The sequence below is a fragment of the Coregonus clupeaformis genome, chromosome 10, assembly GCF_020615455.1.
Source record: "Coregonus clupeaformis isolate EN_2021a chromosome 10, ASM2061545v1, whole genome shotgun sequence".
NCBI lineage: Eukaryota > Metazoa > Chordata > Actinopteri > Salmoniformes > Salmonidae > Coregonus > Coregonus clupeaformis.
Window position 1 is genome coordinate 56,790,836 of NC_059201.1, and position 17,959 is coordinate 56,808,794.

General features: G+C 44.6%; 1 protein-coding gene across 5 annotated transcripts in view; it reads left to right on the forward strand.

Moving 5' to 3' along the window:
- Positions 1-11,792, forward strand: part of LOC121575593 (proto-oncogene tyrosine-protein kinase Src-like) — a 46,513-nt gene extending 34,721 nt beyond the window's left edge. For all 5 annotated transcript variants that reach the window (XM_041888780.2, XM_041888785.2, XM_041888781.2 and 2 more), the window contains 2 exons: positions 9,807-9,938; positions 10,395-11,792. In XM_041888780.2, the coding sequence (XP_041744714.1) occupies positions 9,807-9,938; positions 10,395-10,603 (341 nt within the window). In that variant the 3' untranslated portion in view covers positions 10,604-11,792. The remainder of the gene's footprint in view (positions 1-9,806; positions 9,939-10,394) is intronic.
- Positions 11,793-17,959: the final 6,167 nt, after the last annotated feature.

Consider the following 17,959-nt stretch of genomic DNA (forward strand, 5'->3'; position numbering starts at 1 on the left):
ACGTCACCATAGACTGGATCCAATGCCATTCGGGCCTGCTTCTCCACAAACTCCACCAAATCTTTAAACTGGGCTCTTCTGCTGTGTTGATCCTGAAAATCACACACCTGAACTCCACCTCCCGGAGCTTGAATGGCAGTCTTTAGACAATAGCTCTGAGAAGTCCTGCATCGTGTTAGAGCAGCCTCTAAAGAATAGTGCATGAGAACGCAATGCCTTCCCATCTTCTGGTGTAATGACTGACCAGCTCAGAGCTTTTTCCAATAAGGCATTTTTATTTTATTTTAATTGCCAGTTGAACTCCTGCTGTTTCCTTGCTTCATTGTATCCCGTTGCTGGATTCATGTGCAAACGGCTACGAACAAGTTATTTTGGTTGGCCACTTGTATACTGCTCTAAATAATAAAGCCTGCCTTGCATGTTGTTAGTTTTGCGTTCAATACCATGTTGGAATAGCTTTAATGAATGACCTGTAATGAAGTGGGTCACCATCGAACACTGGTATTTCTCTCTTGTTGGCAGTAGAGAGAGCTGCTGCTGTTTTATCAGATATTCAGTGATGTCATTCTGTCTTTGGATAGCATTGGTGAGAGCATCTTGGTTGCTAGTAACATTAGCTTGGTTGCTAGTAGCATTAGCCTGATTGGAACCTGTGCTATGTGTTGCTTGCACATTAGCGCCATCTATGAGTGTTAGTGGCTGCTGCTGTGGCTGCTGTGCTTGTATGATGTTGCTTGCAGAATGCAGCCTAGGTCTCCCTGTTTTGGATCCTGTACTCAGTAGAAGTAGGTAAACCCTGTGATGTTGGTGCCTCAGAGGCGTTTTGGTCAAGTTCGGTCCAGTTTCTTTTGTCACCCATTGCTTGTCATGTTGGAGAAGAGTTTTATCCATACAGTCGCCGGAATGCCTCATAGGCTTTGTGGTAAGCTTCAGTCCAGTCTCTTTTACTGTCATCCTCTGTTGCACAAGCAAGAAAAAGTTTTGACATTCCTTTAAAACTTGCATTTTGGCAGCTTATGCAGCCAGCTCAGCTCAGCTTCCATTTCCACCAATTCCTTTTTTGCCTTTAGTTGTGTTTCTTCCATATCAAGGGCATTTTTATTTTCCAAAACTGCAGCTTTAGCTTTCAAAGCAGCATGCTCAGCCTGTGCTTTCATTCTAGCACTGGATGCCCTTGAGCTGGATGCATGTGACTTTTTTGATACAGCAGATACTGTCATGTGGACCAATGGAACTTTCAATTCTCAATCATTGTTCGACATGGATGGACTTTCTGATACAACAGAGACACTGTCATCTGGACTAATGACACTTTGCAGGTGTGAATCACTTTTCACTTCAACATGCAACCACCTGATCTTGAAAAGCAATAGTTTTGGCTCATACCAATCAGAATGATCAACTCTCTTTCCTCTTCAGGCAACATATTATGCACAGCCACATACAGATCCATAAACTCAGCCAATAAAGCATTGAACACCTCAACATTACTACTGACAACCTCATCATTTTCGCCACTATCCAGCAATGTTTGAATTGCATTCTTTTTCTTTGTTAACACGCCAAGCTTCCATCTGCGGGTGCCAATCAACTTGTGCAACTTTTTCTCATCCAGCTCATCCAGAGCTTCAGAATGAGTACCCGCCATTATCAGTCACAATTTTCTGTTCCACACTTCAATATCAACAGTGCATTTGCTTAACAGCTTCCCATCCCACCGATGGCTCATTCAGTTGACATTGTTTCCAAAACAGACTTGTCAAACATTTCCAAACCAACAATCACATGTACTCCTGGTCTCTTTAGTCGGCAGTGCTACTTTCCTCCCAAGTGATTAGAAAAATCCATAAAGTGTGGAACTCCATTAAATCCATGGCATTTAAAAAAAATTTAACATAAATGTAGCGGCTTTCAAAATGGGAAAACCAGTTGCAAGATTGATACGCACATCCAAAATCCAATTAGAAAACCTAACGAAACCGATGGCTTGATGAATAAAATGTAAAACTTTATATTTGTAGAATCGAAAATGAAAAGTGCAAGGTGAACAACGGTTCCAATATTCCAGGTAAACTAAAAAGATCAAGATAAAATGTATGTGGTTTAAAAAATGTATGCCAACCCGGTGTCCCAAACATTTCCCATCCCTGGTAGGCCTTACTTCCTGTCTCTTATACCCAGTATGGGGCTATCTGGCCGGGCCCACCTGTACCACCAACTAATTGAGGCTAGAGGGCGAAATTGACCTATTTCTAATTCAAATCATAGGACCATGATAAGAGACCACATAACCAAATAATGCATACACCGTACCTGTATATAGAAATGAAATATGATATTCTATCAAATAAACAAATATTTTGAAAAATGAAAAAAATGTAAAAAATAAAAACTGTCTCCAACACTACTGAACACTTGAACTGGAATGACCACCTGGACTTACTCGCTGCACCTTAACCATTGTTTCCCTTTGCGGCCCTTCACCGGCAACGAACCTGCCATATCCATGCATATTGAACCCCACGGTACCTTTGATTTAATGGTCTGACCCTCTTGCCTTTTCCCTACCCTCCATGCATTGCAGAGGTGGCACTTTCTCAAAATCCGGGCCAGTGCAGGTAACCCTGTACTCCAGCTTTACCATTGGTTTCCAAGTTCCTTTTATACCGGCATGCCCAATCTCTGTGTGCACCCCGGTAACCAACTGTTCCATACAGTTTTACTGGACATGTATTCCTCTGTCCCCCTTTTCCCAGCTCTTTCCCCCAACAACAATTACACCTCTCATTTGGGCCAACATGTCAACCTCTCTATTACCTTCTCAATAGTTCCCTTCGGTGGTATGACTTTTTTGGTGAGCGACCTCAATTTCCACTTTTGTAATGAGTTCTGCTATTATTTCCTATTACCCCCAGTGGGCCACTTCTTTACCCTTAGCACCCTCATCCCCAGATCCTCCTTAAGTGCCTCTTGCACAGTAATCACTATCCGTTATCAAGCGTAACCGCTTTATCCCTTTTCTGCCTCCAGTCGGTGGTACCTCGCCACCGTGTTTTAATATGTAAGCACAGTAGGCCCCTGTGTTGGTTCCTTTACGGGATCCATTAGTATACAGTTCCCACTCAGACTCCTCCACCTTCTTAGCCTGCTTTTCCGGTCCATCACCATACACACTTTCTTCAATTCCCTATGCACCCTGCTCTGAGTGTGTACTATGCTTGGCATACCTCCTGCCAGTTCTATTATCCTCTTCCAGTAATGAGCTAGTACTGCCAATTCCTGCTCTGGTAGAACATATTTCTGCTCCAAGACCAGAGTGCTATTAGCCCTCCTCCTTTATTTACTAATTTAGTTTCTGAACCCATTCCATCCAGATGGATCCATACTTCCAGATCTTTGTCTTGGTCCCTAGGTTCGAGAGCTGTTTATCTACGTACAGTGCATTCGGAAAGTATTCAGATCCCTTGAATTTTCCACAGTTTGTTACATTACAGGCTTATTCTAAAATTGATTAAATAGAAAAATGTCCTCAGCAATCTACACACAATACCCCATAATGAGAAAGCGAATACAGGTTTTTAGATTTTTTTGTAAATGTATTAAAACAAAAAAACAGAAATACCTTATTTACATATGTATTCAGACCCTTTGCTATGAGACTCGAAATTGAGCTCAGGTGCATCCTGTTTCCATTGATCATCCTTGAGATGTTTCTACAACTTGATGGGAGTCCACCTGTTGTAAATTCAATTGATTGGACATGATTTGGAAAGGCACACACCTGTCTATATAAGGTCCCACAGTTGACAGTGCATGTCAGAGCAAAAACCAAGCCATAAGGTTGAAGGAATTGTCCGTAGAGCTCCGAGACAGGATTGTGTCGAGGCACAGATCTGGGGAAGTGTACCAAAAAAATTCTGCAGCATTGAAGGTCCCCAAGAACACAGTGGCCTCCATCATTCTTAAATGGAATAAGTTTGGAACCACCAAGACTCTTCCTAGAGCTGGCCGCCCGGCGGGGGAGAAGGGTCTTGGTCAGGGAGGTGACCAAGAACCCGATGGTCTCTCTGACAGAGCTCTAGAGTACCTCTGTGGAGATGGGAGAACCTTCCCGAAGGACAAGATTGAACTCTTTGACCTGAATGCCAAGCGTCACGTCTGGAGGTAACCTAGCACCATCCCTACGGTGAAGCATGGTGGTGGCAGCATCATGCTGTGGGAATGTTTTTCAGCGGCAGGGATGGTCATTATCCATAACTTCTGTGCCTCCTCGGACGCTCCCACTAGTGTACTTCCTACTCTCGTGAAGTACTCTGCTGCGTTTTCCCACTTTCTTTGTGGGGTAAGCAGGTCTTCAAAAATTGAATTTCGCTCATGCCGGTTCCCCTTACTGCCCCGGCCAGTCCCGTGTTATTCTCCCCCTTCTGACCCCTTTTTTGGGTTGTCCAGGAATAGTTGCAGCGCCCCTGCCTGTTCTCTTGGGCCTTGGGCTGGGTTCCACTTCTTCCTCATCCTCTTCACTGAGCTCCTCGGGCCCCGGAGTCAACATCCTCCTCCTTCGCATCCAGGTCTCTCTTGTGCTCCACCAGCACCTGGGGCTTGACTTTTTTCAACAAGTAGTCACGGGCTATTTCCAGATAGCTGTTCTTGAAGGGGTTTGTCAGCCTGGGAGCTCTTCGCACCTTTGTGGACGGTGTCATATGGGTTATCACCGTACGTATAACCTGGTTTTCCGCATATCGACCGGTCTTCTCTTTCCTCCCACTCCCTCGGGATTGGCCATATTATTATTTGCCCTAAGTCTGGCACATAACATTCTCTTCCATCTCTGGCTTTTATGGGACTGTACTTCGTGTTCACGCCCGGGGTTCATCGATTTACTCTTCCTCGTATCTAGGCGACTCAGGGTAGAATGCGATCAGAGGCCTATCCCTATCCGGGGTCGGTGTCTGGTCGAGACTGACTGAGGCGAAGTGAGTTCAAAGGCTGAAACCTAACTGTGTTCTGCCCGCGACTATCGTCCTCCAACTCTTCCTCCTCCCGGTACCATTCCCCCGGGCGTGGGGTCCCTGGGCTCACCTCTCACACCGTTCATACCCATTCCCTCCGTCTAGGGAAAAGGCTATTTTCCTTAACACGTGCGCGTCTGCTCCCGGGGTCTGTGATCCAAGGGGCTGAGGAGGGCTTTCATGTGGCTGTTGCCTGGGAACCCATTGCGGTGGCGGAGGCATATACTATGCCTCCCTACCTGTGGGCCCACTCTTGAGATTTCCTTTTCGGCAATTTTACTATGATTACTTTTTCCAGTGATCTCCTACCCAGAGGTCGCGCCTTATTCCACTATTCTAATGCCGCCAGTATTGTGTCCTCACACACGCGTGGGTCACCCCCAAAGTTCCCCGCTGATATTATGGGTACCGCCAACGAGGCTATTCCTCCTCTGTCGGCCACCACCAACACGTTCTGTACCGTGTGGTGGAGGTCTATCCACAAATAATCAGTTTCCTCCACACGTGGACTCACCGTAATGTAGTATGCATGGCCTTCTCAGTTTCCCCCCCGTGGGGACTACACAATTTGGTCGTAGGTGTCCACCCAGTGCCGCTCTGCCTCCTCCATGGCCGGTCCCACGCCATCGGCCAGGGCTTTGGCCACCCCATGATTGAGATAAGATTTGTTCGCGTTCACTATCGCATCTGCCCTACTCCCTGCTATGTTCCCTTCCGACATAGCTATTATTAACCTGGTTGATTATTACCGGTTCTGGTGGCAACCCACGGTCCCCACCTTTTGGGATCCCCCCTTCACTGTGGGGATTTACCCTTCTCTGGGGCAGAGCTGCGCTCAGTGCATCGGGACCTTGTGCCCTTTTTCCACGGCTGAGTTCCAGGGATTTGGGCCTGAGATACTGCATTCCCCGCCTGCACAGCACTTTCTGCCTCGCCAGGAGGGGCTCTAGGCAAGTTGCCTTTCCCCCTCCCTCCTGACCCCATCTCCTCTCCTGGGGTTAAGGTTTTTGGTGCCACTCTCTGGGGTAGTACTGGCGCCATTTCATTGCCATCTTCCTCTGCCCGGGAGTCTGACTCATCACAGTCCTCATCCAACCCCTCTAGCCATTGACCTACCCTTTCATCCGGAAACACCTCAGGCTCCAGTCTCGGGTCAAACCCTGACACCTCTGTCTAGAGGGACCTCCTTCCTTTAGGTCTCCTCCATACTTCGGTGCTGTGTAACCATCCGACCCAGAGTGCACGGTTCCTTTCCCACCGGCTCTCTCAATAGCCCCCCTTTGTCCGTTACATTCAAATCCTTTAGCAAGATGGCTAGTTCCTCCCTGTTTTTTAAGTAGGAGCCCCCAACCTCAGGCTCCGGCAGTGCTGGGGGACTCACATTCCTTCCCTCCCACACTTGCGCCTTGAGGTACTTATACGACAATTCATTAGGACTACTATGGTCCCTATCGCTCCCCTTCCTAGGGACGCCATGGCCTTCCACCAAGCACCCCCACTGAACCACACCTTCCCACATGGTTTCAGAGTTTCCCTCGGGGACCCGAGCTAGGAGAATGGGCTTCTCCTCCCATTGCTGATCTACAGTAATCCGGGGAATGGACCTGGTCGTATTGATAACCTTTGTTTCTCCCATACACGCTCAGTCATACCACTCAAAACCAGTTTTGGTTTAACCCTTTCATTCACCGTTGACCATGTTCCCTGGAGGGGAATTAACACAAAGTTGTTGGACAGAGCTTCGGCCATGATTAGATGACCCCTATATTCTCTTACCCGTGGGATGTCGACTCTCCCTGGAGCAAGTTTTGATGGGCCTATCGAATTTAAACCTCCTTGTATTTGGGTGGGTTTTCCTACACAGCCTATGGTTTCTTTTGGTCAAATAATTGTGGGCTTTTTCAAGACTAATCCTTTAGTCGTGCCCAACCGAGGCTCTTTTTATTGAGCCCACCCAGGGACGCTAAAAATGTCTTGCCCAACTCACGCCTCTCCCTTCAGATTAATGAGCTAGCCTAGGTTACCCCTGCTTCAAGCCTATTACCTACGGGTGTTGCCCTTCCAGCGCAGTCCCGATCCCAGCAACCCACTGATACCAGCCACAGCTGGAGTGGGAGAAACCTTTTTCTTATTAAGAACCACTCAGCAGGGCGTCCAGCTCGGGGGTAGGGCGACCCGTAGTTCGTCAGGCTCTCCTAGGGCTATAAGACCAGGGGAAATGGAGTGGTGAGTATACTTTCTCAGCTCGGCAACTGTTATCATTTAATAAATAGCTTAGTTTTACACCCACGTCACAAACCCTTCACCTGTGGACCTGGAGTTATTCACTGTAATGGGACCTAGTGTCCCACAAGATGAACGAGGTATAGTCACCGTGCCATGCCTTAGATTAACATCCTAAGACATTTTTCATACACACCCTAAGCATGGACCCACACCGTTAACCAAGGGAGGATCTATCCGGTCTATTTCGGTCAGTGGCCCCTCTAGAGGAAACGCACTGCATGTGTTTATTCAAGCAAAGCCCATTACAGAGAGCCTACTTATCCTATGGATATCCTAGCTCCCAACATTGAGGAAACCCAATCCCGTTCCACCTAAAGAAAAATACAAATTATATGACCCTGCCCCTGTGGGTTAAAAGCAGAGGCTTACCTCTAACTGAAAAAGTTAACAGGCTCTGATCTCAACAGCTAAAAACAGCAATTAAAGCTATAGCAAAAAATGCCCCCAAAAAAGAGAGGTGTTCTAGAAACAGGCTCTCTGCAGAAAAAGCAAAAATGCTGCCTCTATCTTCGGTGACGATGGTGATGGTGTGGACAGACTGGGGGCTGCCTCCGCCTTCCTCTGCTGGCTGCGACATCTCAGCTCTCTCCCTCCTGTTCCTCTTCCTGTCCCGTTGACTCTCCATATTCTTGGCCTCCTGCTCTCTCCATCCCAGAACCCATTGTAGCTCGGCGGGGATGAGAGTTACATCCATCCCATGGTTCACGACAATGTACCTTTTTAACCTGTCTCTCCTCTCTGGGGAGTTTCCCAGTGCTTGGAAGGCAGCCACGGTGCATCCTTTAGTTAAAGGGGGAGATCAAGCTGATCCTAACTGGCCAATTTCTATCTTGCCCTGTTTATCAAAAGTTTTGGAAAATTGACTGGCTTGATGTCTATAGTATTCTCTCTCGTATGCAATCTGGATTCCGCTCAGATTATGGATTTGTCACAGCAACCTTAAAGGTCCTGAATTATGTCACCACTGCACTTGACTCTAAGCAATGTTGTGCTGCTATTTTTATTGACTTGGCCAAATCTTTTGATATAGTAGACCATTTCATTCTTGTGGGTCGGCTAAGGAGTATTGGTGTCTCTGAGGGGTCTTTGTCCTGGTTTGCTAACTACTTCTCTCAAAGAGTGCAATGTGTAAAGTCAGAACATCTGCTGTCTCAGGCACTGCCTGTCACCAAGGGAGTACCCCAAGGCACGATTCTAGGCCCCACGCTCTTCACAATTTACATCAACAACATAACTCAGGCAGTAGGAAGCTCTCTCATCCATTTATATGCAGATGATAGTCTTATACTCCGCTTGCCCCACCCTGGATTTTGTGTGAAACGATCTACAAAAAAGTTTTGTTAGTGTCCAGCAAGCTTTCTCTGCCCTTAACCTTGTTCTGAACACCTCCAAATCACAAGCTGCAGGCTAAGTTTAAATCTAGACTTGGTTTCCTCTATTGTAATCGCTCGTCTTTCACCCTGGCTGCCAAACTAACCCTGATTCAGATGACCATCCTACCCATGCTAGATTATGGAGATGTGATTTATAGATCGGCAGGTAAAGGAGCATTTGTCACCAATGCTCCTTATAGGACACATCACTGCACTCTATACTCCTCTGTAAACTGGCCATCTCTGTATACCCGGCTCAAGACCCGCTGGTTGATGCTTATTTATAAAACTCTCTTAGACTCACTCCCCCCTATCTGAGATACCTACTGCAACCCTCATCCTCCACATACAACACCCGTTCTGCCAGTCACATTCTGTTAAAGGTCCCCAAAGCACACACATCCCTGGGTCGCTCCTCTTTTCAGTTTGCTGCAGCTAGTGACTGGAACGAACTGCAAAAAACACTCAAACTGCACAGTTTTATCTCCATCTTACTGACACTTGTATCTGCTTCGAGTGATCTATTGTTGTCTACATTTTTGCACTTTGGGGAGTACGGCCCGCAGGCTGTATCCGGCCCGCCAGGCACTTCAATCCAGCCCGCGATACATTTTTTAAATGTATTAAATATTATTATATTTGAGTTATGATTTTTGGCCAAACATTACTCATTCCATTTTTGCACTTTGTGCTATTGTCCATGCCTAACAATGTTTGTACCATGTTTGTGCTGCTGCCATGTTGTGCTGCAACCATGGCGTCATTGTAAATAAGAATTTGTTCTTAATTGACTTGCCTAAAACATTAAAATACTAAACCTGGTTTTGGAGGACCCTATTTAACCTGGTTTTCATTCCAACTGGTCTCTTGATGATTCACTGTGACTTCAGTGATCGTAATGAAGGGGCTAAATAACATGAGAAATGAACGTATTCTTGTATGCTGTGAAAGGAAAAATGTATATCGCAAACAGACCACTGGAAACGAGCACAATAGAAGGGCAAAAGTAAAGGTCATGTTTTCCATTTCAGCAGACTGTAGAGGCTCAAATCTAGCCTTGTTTTAGGAAAACATACTGACATTTTGGCTACCATGGTCTTTTATCAGAGAGTCATCAATCTCCATTTTGTTTCCACAGGAGCCAAGTTCCCCATTAAGTGGACGGCGCCAGAGGCTGCCCTCTACGGCCGTTTCACCATCAAGTCAGATGTTTGGTCATTTGGGGTCCTGCTCACTGAACTGGCCACCAAAGGCAGAGTACCATATCCAGGTACCATATACTTTATTTTATTTATTCTTTATGAAACAATTCTAAAGGTAGTCAAACACTGTATAGGTATAAAACACCAACTTTTTGACACACAATGCTTTCTTCAGGGTTCCATATACCAAATACTTTGACTAAACAATAGTCCAAGAGTAGCCTTTACATACAATTGCACTTAGAAGTGAACGGAAATGGAAGGGTTTGTATGTTCCGTGTGCTTATTATAGTATTCGTAAAGGAGGGGTTTGCATTGAAATATATAGTTTGTAGCTATGGTTCTATTTTTTGGGCTAGTGGCAGATTCAGAATATGACCTAGAAAAGTTGTACAAATGGCTCTTTAAAACAATTCAGAAAATCTTTATAGAAAAATGCTGTCTAACACACTGTCTAATGTGTCCTCTCGTTCTCGCTCTCTCCCCTCTCTCTCTTTCTCCCCCACCCCACCCCCTCCTGTCAGGCATGGTGAACCGGGAGGTGCTGGACCAGGTGGAGCGCGGATACCGGATGCCCTGTCCCGCCGAGTGCCCGGGCTCAATGCACGAGCTCATGCTCACCTGCTGGAGGAAGGATGCCGAGGAGCGGCCCACCTTCGAGTACCTCCAGGGCTTCCTGGAAGACTACTTCACCTCCACCGAGCCCCAATACCAGCCTGGGGAGAACCTATAGGTCTCAGGGACATCAGTCCCACCACGGGACCACATGGGTGGACTCGCCCACCCCTGCCCACCGCTCACTTTAAACACTGATCAAGGGTCGGTTCTGCATTATTTCCCCCCTGTAATGGACAATGGTTAAGGATGTTTTAGGATTGGGGAGAGAGGGTGAGCTGATCCTAGATCTTTTGGTTATGAGTGGCTTCTAACCTGGAGCTACTGCATGGCTGGGGGAAGTGGGAACCGTTGGTAATAACTGATCCAGAGACAGGTTTTGTGGGGACGGTCGTAGTGTTTGAGGGTTGGACTGGTGTGAAAGGTGCTGATCCCAGATATGTGGGGGAAAGGTGGTGAGCAGCTGTAGTGTCCTAAGGAGGAGAAGGGGTGCAGTTGCCCCTTTAATTTAGCATTTATTCCACTAATGGTTAAAGTTAGGATTGGGGGAGGGGAAGCTCATCCTAAATCTGAAGCTAGGGGAAACTTCACCCCGGAGGACGGAGGATAATGAAATGGGACATGGCCACTGTTTTGACCCTCCCGCTCTGTCCTAGTACCCTTCTCCTCAAAGGCTCTGTCCGGATTCATTCACACTCCTCCCAAAGTGTGCACTTGTGCACTACCTGTCAAGCATTGGATTGGTGTAAGCATCGGCTAGACTAGAGGAAGTCTCCCCCATTGTTGAAATCTGGACGCGACCATAGAGCCATAGCATCTGACCTCTCCTCCTCCTCATTTTGCAGAGCACTGCCAACGTGGCATAGGTGCCAATGGAACGTCCGTCTATTGTCCCTCTCTCTAGTGTATGCCAAATGGCACCCTATTCCGTACACAGTGCACTACTCTTGACCAGAGCCCTATAGGCCCTCGTCAAAAGTAGTACACTAGGGCTCTGGTACACTAGTACACTAGTAGGGAATACAGTGCCATTTAGGACTGAGCCTCTGTGTGTGTGTGTGTGTGTGTGTCTCTCTCTCTGTCTATCCCTCTGTCTCTTTTTTCCTATCTCTATCTCTCTCCAGTATTCTCAAGTGCTGCTTACTCCAGGTCACCAGGTGTCTCCAAAACAAATCTCCAACGATTCATTTGGAAGGTTTTTCTTTGTTTGTCTTTTTTTGTTTAGTTGTTTTTTACGGATGCTGCTTCTTTCTTCCTCTGTCCATGTCAATAAAAGTTGTAAAGCTGCCAGCCAGTTTCACGTGAAACGTTTTGGAAGACTGCTTTATATTATACCCATAGAAGTGACGTCAAGCATACTCAGCGTTAATACAGACTCGCACTAGTAAAAAATGCTCCTGGGTCATGTTCATCATGGCACAACATTTTAAAACGTTTTGCAACAGAAAATTAACGTTTCTATTGGGCAAGCCCACGTTGTCCCTGCCTGTTTGTCTGTTTTATTCTGTTTGATACCTATTGAACACAGCCCTGTGTTTTGGTGCAATCAACCTGAGATTATTGTGGCTCTGTTGTACAATCATTTGAAACCTATTGTAAAAGGCTTTATTGATAAGGATCCAAAACTTGAATTCTTAAATGCATTCCTTTTTATGGGGTTTATGGGAATTAACAATAAATTAATGATTAAACATGGAAATTAAGTAAAGTTTTGAGCCAATCGGATGTGAAGGATCGCGTTCATGCACAATTAGTTACATCTTTGTGAACCAAATCTAGCACTACAATCTATGCATGACTTAATCCCTTACAAATCGTAACATTACCACAATCCTTTACAGGCAATCCTTCAATTGCTACAATCCTTCATAGGCAGAAAGACGGGTGGTGAATTTAAACACTATTGTGCTGAGGTGGATGTGGAACCAGTCCAGCACAGTACTGCTCAGGTGATGGTCATAGGTTAGGTTAGGTTTAAAGGTAGACTCAGCGAGATGATATATATGCACAGAGTAAACAGTAGTAGAGGGTCAATTTCAGGATTTGGGGATTAACTGATTACATATAATTACATGTAATCAATTACGGGTTTATGTACTCTGATTACATAAAACAAACTAATTAGTTACATTACGAGCAAAAATGTTGTAATCAGATTAGATACTTTTGAAAAACTAGATGATTATTCTTGGATTACTTTTAAATTCAGAAAGGATGTTTGTGAAAAAATACACATTTCTGTTTTCCTAATGACATTCAATTCAGCATTGAAAAAAGGTGCAAGTTTATGTTTGTTCCATCTGACCGAGTTTGACCACAAGTCAGAGACCACTATGATGACACACAAAATGCGTTTGATGGATCCCTTTTCTCTACGTCTAATGCCTCTTAAAGTAATCAGATTACATTACTGAGTTTGGGTAATCCAAAAGTTACGTTACTGATTACAATTTTGGACGGGTAACTGTAACGATTACATTTAGAAAACAACCTACCTAACCCTGGCCAATTTTCGCAACAACCAGGAGCGTTGAAGCGCGAGGCTAAACTTCTCTGCTGTTTTGGTCCCGTAGCTACCACGTAGCAGCGTGAAGCGCAACTGTTTACATGTGCAGATACTCTGTGTGACTGTGTGAGAGCAAAGTCTTGCATCTTTCTCATCATAATGGGCACGTTCAAGCTGATCATTTTTGTCAAGTTGGTGACTATCGTTGGTCAGCGCCTTTCAAAGTGTGTTAAATTCTGGGGATACAAATTTTACTACATGTCGACTGCATGAAATGTACAAAAATCATGTGATCAAAGGTCATTAAGTAATTATTATTTTTTATTTTTTATTTTTACCTGCCTGCTTAACCCGGAAGCCAGCTGCACCGATATGTCGGAGGAAACACTGTTCAACTGACGACCGAAGTCAGCCTGCAAGCACCCGGCAGCCATCGCCTGCATTGTGGGAGGCTCTATTGCCAACCAATCATTAGGGTTTTTGTTTGATCCACACAAACGTCACCAAAGACATGACTGAAACAGGAACCAATTTGCAGTGATTTACAGTGGGGCCCGAAATTCTTAACACCCTTGAAGATGATGAGCAAAGATTAGAAAAAATGACTGTATTAAATAAATAATTCAAATAGTGAGCTATATTGTATGCAAAAAAAGGGATACTGTATTTATACTAATACAATTGCTCAGAGAAAGAGATTTAGTTTAACAAGTAATTATAAAAAATATTTAAAAAAAAGTAGGGATCAAAAGGGTTGACACCCGTTTTCAATACCTTCAATGCCCCACCTTGCAATGATAATGCCACTGCGACTTTTTCTAAAATGCTTTATGAGTTGGAGAACAGATAGGGAGGGATCTTAGACCATTAGATCTTAGACCATTCCTCCATACAGAATTCTATTTACTGCCCTCTTCAATTCAAACCACATGTTTTCACTGGGATTCATGTCTGGAGACTGAGTTAGCCATTGCAAAATGAAAATGTTGTGTCCAATTAACAATTTCTTTGTGGATTTTACAAAGATGCTCTTGTCCAGAGCGACTTACAGGAGCGATTAGGGTTAAGTGCCTTGCTCAAGGGCACACCAACAGATTTTTCCCCTAGTCGGCTCAGGGATTCGAACCAGAGACCTTTTGGTTACTGGCCCAATGTTCTTAACCCGCTACCTGCCGCAGGGGTTATTGTGCTTGGGGTTATTGTCTCGTAGATACCATTTTTATGTCTCTTCATTCAGACACAGCAACATAAAAATGGCACCCACGAGTTCATCTTAACATGGGGAAGTAGATAAAGGGCCTCATTGCCAAAATCCTGAAGTATCCCTTTAACAAAGGCCCCAGGACCAGTGGAAGCAAAATAGCCCCGTAATATCAAAGATCCTCCACCATATTTTACAGTAGGTATGGGGTTATTTTCTGCTCTTGCATTCTCATTTTGATGCCAAACCCACCACTGGTGTGTGTGGCCAAAGAGCTCTATTGTCATGTCAATTGAAGAGGGCAGTCCATAAGCACAGACGAAGGATATCAAGGATCTGGAAGGATATAAAATAGTATAATTTCCCTATTTATTTTTTTGCATAAAATATAGCTACGTTTTTTTATTATTTATTTTGCTAATCTTTATCAAAGTTGCCAATAATTTTGGACCCCACTGTAGTCATATTTGAGGCTCTCACTAATTGATTCTACAATGTGTACACACATTATATAATGATAATTGTATAGTTTGTAAGTGTGTGATATGGGGGTTCGATACATGTTCATTTTGACATTATAAAGAAAACATTTTTATAAACAATGGCATGTTGAGTTGAGCCTTGATGTTGGAAAACCACATTAGTGTCTGACTTTTGGCTGTCGCAGATGCACCTCCCCCGACTTCACTCGTCAACCTTCGTCTACAATAGGTGGCTTCAGCCATACCACTGAAATGCATCCAATACAGTGGGGCAAAAAAGTATTTAGTCAGCCACCAATTGTGCAAGTTCTCCCACTTAAAAAGATGAGAGAGGCCTGTAATTTTCATCATAGGTACACGTCAACTATGACAGACAAATTGAGAAAAAAAAATCCAGAAAATCCCATTGTAGGATTTTTAATGAATTTATTTGCAAATTATGGTGGAAAATAAGTATTTGGTCACCTACAAACAAGCAAGATTTCTGGCTCTCACAGACCTGTAACTTCTTCTTTAAGAAGCTCCTCTGTCCTCCACTCGTTACCTGTATTAATGGCACATGTTTGAACTTGTTATCAGTATAAAAGACACCTGTCCACAACCTCAAACAGTCACACTCCAAACTTCACAATGGCCAAGACCAAAGAGCTGTCAAAGGACACCAAAAACAAAATTGTAGACCTGCACCAGGCTGGGAAGACTGAATCTGCAACAGGTAAGCAGCTTGGTTTGAAGAAATCAACTGTGGGAGCAATTATTAGGAAATGGAAGACATACAAGACCACTGATAATCTCCCTCGATCTGGGGCTCCACGCAAGATCTCACCCCGTGGGGTCAAAATGATCACAAGAACGGTGAGCAAAAATCCCAGAACCACACGGGGGGACCTAGTGAATGACCTGCTGAGAGCTGGGACCAAAGTAACAAAGCCAACCATCAGTAACACACTACGCCGCCAGGGACTCAAATCCTGCAGTGCGAGACGTGTCCCCCCTGCTTAAGCCAGTACATGTCCAGGCCCGTCTGAAGTGCATTTGGATGATCCAGAAGAGGATTGGGAGAATGTCATATGGTCAGATGAAACCAAAATATAACTTTTTGGTAAAAACTCAACTCGTCATGTTTGGAGGACAAAGAATGCTGAGTTGCATCCAAAGAACACCATACCTACTGTGAAGCATGGGGTTGGAAACATCATGCTTTGGGGCTGTTTTTTCTGCAAAGGGACCAGGACGACTGATCCGTGTAAAGGAAAGAATGAATGGGGCCATGTATCGTGAGATTTTGAGTGAAACCCTCCTTCCATCAGCAAGGGCATTGAAGATGAAACGTGGCTGGGTCTTTCAGCATGACAATGATCCCAAACACACCGCCCGGGCAACGAAGGAGTGGCTTCGTAAGAAGCATTTCAAGGTCCTGGAGTGGCCTAGCCAGTCTCCAGACCTCAACCCCATAGAAAATCTTTGGAGGGAGTTGAAAGTCTGTGTTGCCCAGCGACAGCCCCAAAACATCACTGCTCTAGAGGAGATCTGCATGGAGGAATGGGCCAAAATACCAGCAACAGTGTGTGAAAACCTTGTGAAGACTTACAGAAAACGTTTGACCTGTGTCATTGCCAACAAAGGGTATATAACAAAGTATTGAGAAACTTTTGTTATTGACCAAATACTTATTTTCCACCATCATATGCCAATAAATTCATTAAAAATCCTACAATGTGATTTTCTGGATTTTTTTTTTCTAATTTTGTCTGTCATAGTTGACGTGTACCTATGATGAAAATTACAGGCCTCTCTCATCTTTTTAAGTGGGAGAACTTGCACAATTGGTGGCTGACTAAATACTTTTTTTCCCCACTGTATCTGCGGTGCTGTTCATGGCAATGTCATCTTGCTGAGTCTACCTTTTAAATGATAAAGTCAATCTCAGTGTGACCTGACATATTCAGAAGCTTGAAAACGCCATCAGAATTATTATTTTTGAAAACCCCATTCAATTTCTGCCCCCCCAAAAATGAAAAATGAACATAAATCATTATGATTTTTGTTTGAGTTTGTTTTGGAGTCAAAGCTAATAGTTTCAGTATAGTTTTAGTTCTTCAAACGGGTTTGTTAATTATTTTATTTAAGTTTACTAAATAGTTTTTCTCATGATTTGTTTTAGTGTGTTTTAGTTTACTATAATAACCTTGCTCTGTATTTAGTGCCACTTCAGTTTCCTGGCCATGGACCCAAAATGTCAATGTTTTGTCCCCGAGCCACTTAGTTATCACTTTTGCCTTATGGCAAGGTGCTCCATCATACTGGAAAAGGTATTGGTCGTCACCAAACTGTTCTTGGATGGTTGGGAGAAGTTGCTCTCTGAGGATGTGTTGGTACCATTCTTTATTCATGGGTGTGTTCTTAGGCAAAATTGTGAGTGAGCCCACTCCCTTGGCTGAGAAGCAACCCCACACATGAATGGTCTCAGGATGCTTTACTGTTGGCATGACACAGGACTGATGGTAGCGCTAACCTTGTATTCTCCGGACAAGGTGTTTTCCGGATGCCCCAAACAATCGGAAAGGGGATTTATCAGAGAAAATGACTTTACCCCAGTCCTCAGCAGTCCAATCCCTGTACCTTTTGCAGAATATCAGTCTGTCCCTGATGTTTTTCCTGGAGAGAAGTGGCTTCTTTGCTGCCCTTCTTGACACCAGGGAATCCTCCAAAAGTCTTCGCCTCACTGTGCATGCAGATGCACTCACACCTGCCTGCTGCCATTCCTGAGCAAGCTCTGCACTGGTGGTGCCCCGATCCCACAGCTGAATCAACTTTAGGAGACGGTCCTGGCGCTTTCTGGACTTTCTTGGGCGCCCTGAAGCCTTCTTCACAACAATTGAAGAACCGCTTTCCTTGAAGTTCTTGATGATCCGAAAAATGGTTGATTTAGGTGCAATCTTACTAGCAGCAATATCCTTGCCTGTGAAGCCCTTTTTGTGCAAAGCAATGATGACGGCACGTGTTTCCTTGCAGGTAACCATGGTTAACAGAGGAAGAACAATGATTTCAAGCACCACCCTCCTTTTAAAGCTTCCAGTCTGTTATTCTAACGCAATCAGCATGACAGAGTGATCTCCAGCCTTGTCCTCGTCAACACTCTCACCTGTGTTAACGAGAGAATCACTGACATGATGACAGCTGGTCCTTTTGTGGCAGGGCTGAAATGCAGTGGAAATGTTTTTTTGGGATTAAGTTCATTTTAATGGCAAATAGGGACTTTGCAATTAATTGCAATTCATCTGA